Genomic DNA, 10,081 nt, shown 5'->3' with positions numbered 1-10,081 from the left:
TCATATACAGTTTTTTGTACGTTTTCACGCTTAATCTGGTGACTGGGGAGCTCCTATCATGCTCTCATGTGACAGAGTCTACAATGTGATATTTGGCTCAGCTACCTGTATATGAAATTTACATTGTGAAATAATGATTAAGCGTGAAAACGTACAAAAAACTGTATATGAAATTTACATTGTGAAATAATGCTTGCAGCACTTTATTTGTTTGAAGATAAGAAATACAGACGACAAACCTGAAGAAGGATTCGTAAACGGACTTATACTAGATATCCGTTGTTTGTCTAAAATTATACTGTAGTGTCTTATATGTACTGTCAAGCCTAAGATTGCATTTAATTTGTTATAGTTGTAATTTTGCTGACAATTTAATTTCAAAAGCATTATATAAAAATATTTGCTTATAGTGTATACTCATACACGGTGATTTATTGTTTTGTTGGTTACATTACACCGTGGTCTTGTTTGTTATCATGCAAGCTTATGCCACAACAAAAAATATTAAGCAATATTGTGGCATATTGTATATTGCAATATATGACGCTTATCACAATTTTTTCCACATTTTGAGGCTATATGCACAATAATCTCTGTGCAGGAAATGGTAATGGCAATGTACGAAAAGGCTTCTCTATTGATTGTGACCTGGATAGCCCAGGCTAGCCAGATCTTGGAAGCTGAGCAGAGTTGCCCCCGGTCAGTATTTGGATGGGAGACCACCAAGGAGTACCAGGGTTTTGACAAAGAGGCAGGCAATGGCAAACCACCTCAGAATGTCTCTTGCCGAAAGCCCCATGATGGTGACCCCATGGAGTCACCATAAGTCAGCTATGACCTGATGGCAAAAAACAAAAAAGTGAAAACAAACATTTCTTTCTTTCTCAACTAGTTTTCTGAAGACCTGTGTCTCATCTTTCTGGAATGGTCATCTGGTGATGTCAAAACAAATGTATTTACATTATTTATAGTCCACCTTTTTCACACGGACTCAAAGCGAATCAGTACAACCAACAAAGTTTCAATATGTATATTTATATACCCTCCCAGCCTACTGTGGACTAATAAAGCTACTGTATACATAGGGCAATATTGGCCCTGCTGCCCTAGCATGCCCATTTTCCATGTTTATGAATGAGCAGCTGAAGATGCATGAGTGCCAGACATGAACAAAATGTGTTCAGGTGTACATGAGGCCTATACACATGCAACTATGAACACATGGAAATCAGGTACAGTGCCAGGGCCAACCAACATGATCCACAGCTCCTCCACCAGGTGAAGACAACTGTTAATCTGCAGAGGGCTCCTGTCGCTGTGACAGATGTGAACACAGCCTTTCTGAGTTTGAATTCTTGTTTTTCTATGGCTTGGCAAATGGGAACTACACCTACTCTTTAGTAAGAAAACTGAACTTTGTATACATGGACAATGATGCATACTTGTTAGATACCAATGCATACACATCCAATTAATAATTGTTTCTCTAAGAGACTCTTGGTACACGTAGAAATCTGTGGGTAGGAGGCCGGACTCAAAGAACAATAAAGCCTGGGCCAGAATCCCAGCAGTCTAGCTCGTTTGGGACAGTTTAAAGCAGCAGCCTCTCAACTGGGAGATCTCCAATTAGCCCTGAACAAAGTAAAACCGTACAAGCTTGTGTGTGAAACAAGCAGTTGCTGGCACGCAAGCGTTCCCAAGGTTGTGCTTCCTTTGCTTTTTCCTGAGTTTTGGCGCAGGGGAGGGAAAGGGGTCGGAGTCACATGGACACAAAAGCTTTTGATTAATGGCCAAGTGCTGCTGCTGCTGTTGGAAGCCTCCAAATCTCTCAGTTATGCAAAGCGAGCAAGGAGCCGGTGACCACTCATTTCCTTCAGGCTGGGTCTCCCTTCCTTACTGGAAAAGGACAGTCGGCGGAAAAAAAAACCTCCACTGCTTTTCGTCTTACTTCTTGAGCAGTGGGAGCGTGAGGGGAGTCAGCTGAAAAGGCTGCGAACCTCAGAATTGCAACTTCTACTATGGAACTGAGAGGGCTCTTTTGTTGTCCTCTCTGAACTTTAGTGCGTGTGTGCGTGTGTAGGAAACCCTGAGGCATTTACCAGCCTTTCTCCTGCCTGTCGCCTCACAAACAGGAGGGGAGCTGAGGAAAAGTGAGAAGTTTCTTTTTGGGGACCGGGTGGGCTGGGGTGGGACAATGACAGAAGAAAGCAAAGGTGAAGGAAAAGGAGAAAGCGGGAAGGACCTGGAGAAGCAGCTGCGCCTCAGGGTGTGCGTTTTGAATGAGCTGCTGAAGACGGAACGCGACTATGTGGGCACGCTGGAGTTTTTGGTGTCGGTGAGTTTACCCCCACCCCCCCTTCTGCTTTGCCTCAGATGCCTTTGCTGACTTTGTTGTGCACAAGCAGCCACAAAGAGGGGGAGGGTAATGCCCTGACGGAACTCAATAAATAGGGACCCGCGTGAGAAACGGCGTGAACTCCCTGCCCCTCCCCCTCTCTAAAGAAGTAAGCTGTAGCTTCAGGAGGACTTGAAAAGTACTGAGGTAGCTTGGAGGATGACTGGCTTCTGGTGACAGGAGATTTCCATATGGTGCAGAGATGATAAAGCTATCACTTAAGCGGTTTTAAAAATATCTGCCAAGGTGCTTGAGAACTTCCCACAGGCCAGATAATTTCCCTGGGCGTTAAGAAGTGCTGAATGGGGTTTGCTTCAGGTACATGCGGATTGAAGAGTGTTTGGGGTATAGTGAAGTTTTGAGTTGCAGCTCCTAAAGCGCCACAGTCTCTGTACTTAAAGTAATCACTGAAACACAGTATTCTGGCAGGGGGTTGCAGAGCCACGGGGGGGGGGTTTGCCTCATCTATAGCAGCTGTTCAATATTAAAGCCACATGTAGCATTTGCCCCTTCCTCTGTTTCCTCCCCCTGCATCCTCCAGTGCAGAAATCCTCTTTGGGTAATAATTTGTTTGATAACTGAAGGAACTACCAGTTGCTTATAAAATAATAGCACACCTGGCCATAAGGCTAATGGAGTGAGCTGAAGCAATGAGTCCTCCTGACTGTGTATTTTTTTAATGTCAGTGTTTCCTAGAGTTTAGTGGGGTTAGGTAGGAGAAGCTTTTGTATTTAGATAAAGCAACCTTCTGGAAGGCTTGAAGGCAGAACTTCCTGTGAAGCATGGTAACACAAACATCACTGCATTACTCTCCTGGCCCATTGTATCTTTTATCAGTAGCATCACTTAAGAAGCATTTGGGATAAACACATCTCAAGTTGTCTGCTTAATTTTGTGGAGTGCCTGTCATAACAGGCCTCACAGTTTTCCTCTCCTCTCCCGCCCCCCCCATCGCCATCCTGTCTGAGAGGAAAATCTTTCAAACAGCAAACTTCCTGCTTACTTTTCTGAGATCTGTGAACTTTCTGCTTATTATCATGCAAGAAAAAAATCTCAGCTTGGCTTTTGGCAGGAACAGCAATAGCTAAAGAACTGATGTAAAATATAATTCGCAAAGTAGTCTTGTCATCAATTCTTGGGTTCTGTATCACCATGAAAAAGGTATAAATGGACCAAAATAGTTTTATAAAAAAAATTAATTCATATGCTCTATTGTTTTGTCCTTCACCTTTTGTTATGCACAGAATCTGGTTGCAAGATAAGTTTTCTTCTGCAGAGCTGATATACCTGAAAACTTTCAAATGATGTTAAAAATTACATAAACCATTTAGAATAACAATCTTATTTAAAGAGCATGACACGTATTTATGAACTGTGAGATTTTGTGATTACTGATGCATAGTGGTGCAAGGACTGCTTCTTGGCTGTATTTTATGGAAAACAATCTGTGCGATAAAGGATAGTAAATGTTTAATATTTATTACAACATTGACTGACTTATTATGCATCTTTATATAATGTTATGTATTGGGAGACTGACTTGAGAAACATGTCAAAAAAGTCTCTGGTTAAGCTATTGATTTAAATGAGATTTGCATGTGTGTAAGCATGTTTTGTGTTGGAGCCTGAATTTCAGTAATGTAGTACTGGTTAAAAAGATTTGTTGTTATTGTTGTTCAGTTGCACAGTCGAGTTCGACTCCTTGTGACCTCATGGACCACATCATGCTAGACCCACCTGTCTTCCGCTGTCCTCCGGAGTTTGCTTAATTTCATGTTCGTTCCATTGATAACACTGTCTAACCATCTCATCCTTTGCTGTTCCCTTCTTCTACCTTCAATCTTTCCCAGCATCAGGGTCTTCTCCAGTGAATGCTCATTTGGTGGCCAAAGTATTTAAACTTCAGCTTCATTATCTGCCCTTCCATGGAACAGTCAGGGTTGATTTCTTTTAGGATTGACTGATTCGATCTCCTTGCAGTCCAAGGGACTCTCGTCTTCTCCAGCACCATAATTTGAAAGCATCTATTCTTCAGCGCTCGGCCCTCCTTATGGTCCAACTCTCATAGCCATACATTACTACTAGGAATACCATTGCTTTGACCATACGGATTTTTGTTGGCAGGGTGATGTCTCTACTTTTTATTATGTTGTCTAGGTTTGCCATAGCTTTCCTCCCAAGGAGCAGGCGTCTTTTAATTTCATGGCTGCAGTCACCGTCCGCAGTGATCTTGGATCCCAGGAACGTGAATTCTGTCACTGCTTCCATAACTTCCCCTTCTATTTGCCAAGGAGTGATGGGACCGGATGCCATGGTCTTAGTTTTTTTGGTGTTGAGTTTCAAGCCAACTTTTGCACTTTCCTCTTTCACTTTTAGACATGTGAGGTGGTCTGGTACTCCCATCTCTTTAAGGACTTGCTACAGCTTGTTGTGATCCACACTATCACAGGCTTTAGCATAGTCAATGAAGCAAAAGTAGATGGTTTTTTTGGTACTCCTTGCTTTCTCCATAATCCAGTGAATGTTGGCAATTTGATCTCTACTTCTTCTACCTCTTCAAAACCCAGCTTGTACTTCTGGTAGTTCTCTATCCACGTACTGCTGAAGCCTAGCTTGAAGGATCTTGAGCATGACCTTGCTAGCGTGTGAAATGAATGCAATTGTGTGATAGTTTGAACATTCCTTGGCATTGCCCTTCTTTAGGATTGGAATGTAAACTGACCTTTTCCAATCCTGTGGCCACCGTTGAACCTTCCAAATTTGCTGGCATATTGAGTGCAGCACTTTAACAGCATCATCTTTTAAGACTTTGAATAGCTCAGCTGGGATACTATCACCTCTGCTAGCTTTGTTGTTAGTAATGCTTTCTAAGGCCCATTTGACTTTGGACTCCAGGATGTCTGGCTCGAGGTCAGTGATCACACCGTCGTGGTTGTCAAGGACATTAAGGTCCTTCTTGTATAGTTCTTCTGTGTATTCTTGCCATCTTTTCCTAATTTCTTTTGCTTCTGTTAGGTCCCTACCATTTTTGTCCTTTATCATGGCCAGCTTTGAATGGAACGTTCCCTTGATTTCTCCAATTTTCTTGAAGAGATCTATAGTCCTTCCCATTCTATTGTTTTTCTCTATTACTTTACAGTGTTCATTCAGGAAGGCCTCCTTATCTCTCCTTGCTGTTCTTTGGAAATCTGCATTGTTGAGTAAATCTTTCCTTTTCACCTTTGCTTTTCACTTTCCTTTGTTCCTCAGCTATTTGTAAAGCCTCATCAGACAGTCACTTTGCTTTCTTGCATTGCTGATTGCTGCCTCTCCTGTACAATGTCACGAACCTCCGTCCATAGTTCTTCAGGCACTCTGTCCCTTAAACCTATTCTTCATCTCCACTGTATATTCATAAGGGATGTGAACTAGGTCAAACTTGAATGGCCTAGTAGTTTTCCCAACTTTCTTCACTTTAAGCCTGAATTTTGCAATGAGTAGCTCATGATCTGAGCCACAGTCAGTTCCAGCTCTTGTTTTTACTGACTGTATAGAGCTTCTCCATCTTTGACTCAAATGATATAGTCAATCTCCCATCTGGTGATGTCCATGTGTAGAGTTGCCTCTTAGGTTCTTGGAAGAGGGTTTCGCTATGACCAGTGTGTTCTCTTGACAAAACTCTGTTAACCTTTGCCTGGTTTCATTTTGTTCCCCAAGGCCAAACTTGTCCATTATTCTGGTTACCTTTTAACTTACAAAGATATTATCCTCTTAACCAGTCCCTCTCTCGTATTCCATCACTGCTTCTCTTCACTACAGAATGCTTCCTTCTTCTGGCTGACATAAAAGTCTGTATTGGTTGGGAAGGAAGGTAGTCACTCCATTACTGAAATCAAGTGGTAGAACCAGTCCATAGTTGAGACTACTGATTGTACTGACTGCTTGAACAAGACTGCAAGCTGCTTCTCCTCGCAAATTGAATCTGTAGAAACAGTAATTAGTTCTCAAGCTCGTATTCAAACTTGTGGAAAAGCAGGTTCTTGAAACATCCAATGCAGTGCTCAGGTGCTGTTGGTTAGTGATGTAGCCTATCAAGGTATTAGGATTCAGCCTGACACTAGGCTACGCTCCACCTAAAGGACCAGGTATGCAGCTTGGAAGTGATACTAGATTCAGCTATGTAGACAGACATCTGTGGCATGAAGCAACTTTGACCAACCAGTTGGCTTTCCAACTGTGGCCCTTCCAGGAAACGCACAATCTGCCCATGCTTTGATCACATCCAGATTAGATTTACCGTAACATGCTCTGTGTGAGACTCCCTCTGAAGAGTGTTCAGAAACTACAGTTGATTAGAAATACAGCAGCAGGAGTACAAAAGGTAGAAGGAACTCATCTCAAACTAGTATTTTAAGAGTTTTTAGAAATTTGTTTCCTGACACAAATAAAAGCACTAATTCTTTCTTTTAAAGCCCTAGTCTGGGGTCAGGGAATCCAAAGTCCTGAACATTTGAAAGGTTGTGCTGAGTATATCCTCACCTTTAGAGGTGAGGTGGGCAGCTAACAGAGTCAGGGCATTCTCTGTTCTGACCATTCATCTATGGAACTCCCTCCTTGAACCCAGTCACATGGTTTCTAAACTTTTGAGATTTAGCCGCAAAGTGAAATGCTTTCCCTCAGTGTCCCCTCCCCACTGTCCTGTCTTATGTGCTGTCTCTGTGTCTGTTATGTCCGCTGACCACCTCTAGGCGCCAGCGATTTACAGCAGAGCTAGACTCTCAGAGAACAATAGGGACTAGGATCCTGAAACCTCTAGTGGGCACCAATAGGAACCTTGATGGGAAGTTTAACCCCTCCAATGGGACCTGGGGGTGGGCCATGGGGATTGTATATAGTTGACTGCCTGGCCGGTATTTCTTTGTTCTGTTGTGTGTGCTAGTAAATGATGAGCTGATAATCATGCTGTGTCCTGGTTCTTCATGCTACACAACAGTGTCTTTACGTATGTATTTTAATTTTTGTTTTAATTGTTTTTCTCTTTTTATAATGGTCTGTTTTCACTCTTAGCCATCTTGATAAATGTGATTGAGCAGTTTGGTGTAGTGGTTAAGTGCGCTGACTCTAATCTGGGAGAACCATGTTTGATTCCCCACTCCTCTACTTGCAGCTTGGTCTTAAAGGTGCCACTGGACTCAAACTTTGTTCTGTTGCTTCAGACAGACATGGCTACCCACGTGAATCTATCATTATAACAACTGTTCATACTTAAAAGGGAAAATTATTTGTAAACATTTTTTGGGGAATTATTTGCTTGGGCATGTGTAGATTGTTGAATTGGAACCTTTTCCAGCCACCTGAATTACCTTGTTAAGGATTACAGGTAGTACTAGAGTAACCTGTTCCTTTCTCAGTGTAGGAAAATTTTATTCATGAAGAAGATGAATATGCTGTTGGTTGAAACTGACTCATGGGGACCCCATCCATGGGGCATTCCATGCAAGAGATGAACAGTGACGTTTGCCATTGCCTTTTTCTGCATGGCAACCCAAGTCTTTCTTGGTGGTCTCCCATCCAAATTCTATCTGTGGCCAACCACACTTAGCTTCCAAATTCTGACAAGGTTAGGCTAAGCTGGTCTATTCAGGCTGTTTGTCATACATGAAGGGGCTACCAAATCATTCTGGTTTTGGCTTGGAGATAGTCTAAATGCTGAATAGAAATAGGAATTATTCCTTCACATTGTCAATTCCAAGTTCTAGAATACTCACAGGTTAAATCTGTCTTCCTGCGGGAGGAACCCATGACACCTAACTCTTTCTTTGCTACTATACTTCTGCCTCACCTGTCCCTTTTACATTGGTCATGCCCTTTTCCAGCCTCTCTGATTCCTCAGGATTTTTTCCCCTCCTTCCTGTCTCCTTTCTTTTCTTTTCTTTAGAAGGATATTTGGCTTCAATCTTGGCTCAGCTCTGCCAAGGAAATTTTGGTAACTTGTGCTGTGGATTGGCTGACAGAATACAATATACTGGTTCCTCAAGTAAGAATAATATTTTGGCTACTGTATTTAATGCTGGCAGATCATACTGCAAGACTAAGACCAGGACTAGCAATAATACTCAATATATCAGGTGCAATTAAGATTCCTCAAAACAAAGTCTTGTTTACTTTGAAAAAACACATTAAACCATGAACACATTCCATGTCCTGGATCTAGTAAACAGGAAATTAAAATGTAAATTCTGGGGAGTCTTAGCCCTAACAGATGAAGAAAAGAAGAAGAGATTGGATTTATACCCTTCCCCAGGGCTATTTTTGGGCAGGAACGCACAGGAACGGAGTTCCAGCTGGCTCCTGAGTTGGCCACACCCAGCAGGAACTCATTAGCATAATAGGCCACGCCCAACAGCAGAAACTCATTAGGATTGGCTACATTAGGGATGTGTGGCCTAACATGCAAAGGAGTTCCTGCTACAAAAAAAGCCCTGGGTTTTGACAACAAACAAGGTAAACAGAATAAGAAGCAAAAGGTGGGTGTGGCTGGATGACCAGACTTCTGGTAATGTGGGGTGTGGCCTAATATGCTAATGAGCTGTGCTGTCAGGGGTGTGGCCTAATATGTTAATGAGTTTCTGCTGTTGGGTGTGGCCTGTTATGCTAATGAGTTCCTACTGGGCTTTGTCTACAAAAAAAGCCCTTCCCTTCCCTACCCAAAGGAGTCTCAGAGCGGCTTACAAACTCCTTTCCCTTCCCCTCCCCACAACAGACGCCCTGTGAGGTAGGTGGGGCTGAGAGAGCTCTTGACAGAAACTGCTCTTTTTCAAGGACAGTTGTGTCAGAACTATGGCTTGCCCAAGGTCATCCAGCCAGGTGCGAGTGGAGGAGTGGGGAATCAAACCCAGTTCTCCCAGATTAGAGTCCTCACACTTAACCACTGCACCAAACTGGCTCTCCTGAAAATGCCTGCTCAGGATTTATAATCATATCTGTAATATGCATCTAAAATTTAAGATTCTCCATTAACTGGTGACAGATTATAGCCATGTTAGTGTGTTGTAACAATGAGTTTGGGGGCACTTTAAAGATCGGTAGACTTAAGCAGATGATTTGTAGATTTTACTGCAAGCACTGCAGCCAAGAGGCCAGCCCTTTTATTTCATGGTATATTTGCCCCAATGTTTATATCTTTGCTCTTTAAGGTGCTATATAATTGGATAAAAGGGCCACGATGGCTCAGAGGTTAAGACGCTGAGCTGCAGACTGGAAGGTCTGTAGTTCAGCAGTTTGAGACCCTAGTGACACGTGACGGAGTGAGCTCCTGTCTCTGGCCCCAGCTCCTGCCAACCTAGCAGTTTGAAAGCAAGAAATTGCAAGTAGATAAATAGGTACTGCTTCGGTGGGAAGGTAACAGCGTTCTGTGCGTCTTGGCGTTTAGTCATGCCGGCCATATGACCATGGAGAAGTCTTCGGACAGCGCTGTCTCTTCGGCTTGGAAACGGAGATGAGCACCGCCCCCCTAGAGTCAGATTCAACTGGCTTTCAAGCAAGGGAAACCTTTACCTTTACCTTTATAACTGGATAAACTGCTGTTGCTAGTGGTTTTGAAGAAAAATGTATTTTAAAAATGTGAACAACAGAGAAGGGAGCCTACCTTTCTTTACTGAAACCAAGCAGGGCTTGAGGTGTTAAATACCTTCTTCCTATCCTATT

The 10,081-nt window shown here is 42.7% G+C and overlaps 1 protein-coding gene across 1 annotated transcript in view; it reads left to right on the top strand.

Moving 5' to 3' along the window:
- The first annotated feature begins 2,194 nt into the window (after positions 1–2,194).
- The window catches only part of PREX2 (phosphatidylinositol-3,4,5-trisphosphate-dependent Rac exchange factor 2), a 221,094-nt gene continuing 213,207 nt past the window's right edge, over positions 2,195–10,081 (top strand). Inside the window, exon 1 of the mRNA XM_015408888.1 lies at positions 2,195–2,335. Within this exon, the coding sequence (XP_015264374.1) occupies positions 2,195–2,335 (141 nt within the window). The remainder of the gene's footprint in view (positions 2,336–10,081) is intronic.

Source organism: Gekko japonicus, unplaced genomic scaffold, assembly GCF_001447785.1.
Source record: "Gekko japonicus isolate JY-2015 unplaced genomic scaffold, Gekko_japonicus_V1.1 scaffold88, whole genome shotgun sequence".
In the NCBI taxonomy this organism is placed as follows: Eukaryota; Metazoa; Chordata; class Lepidosauria; order Squamata; family Gekkonidae; genus Gekko; species Gekko japonicus.
This window is presented reverse-complemented; position numbering and strand designations above follow the sequence as displayed.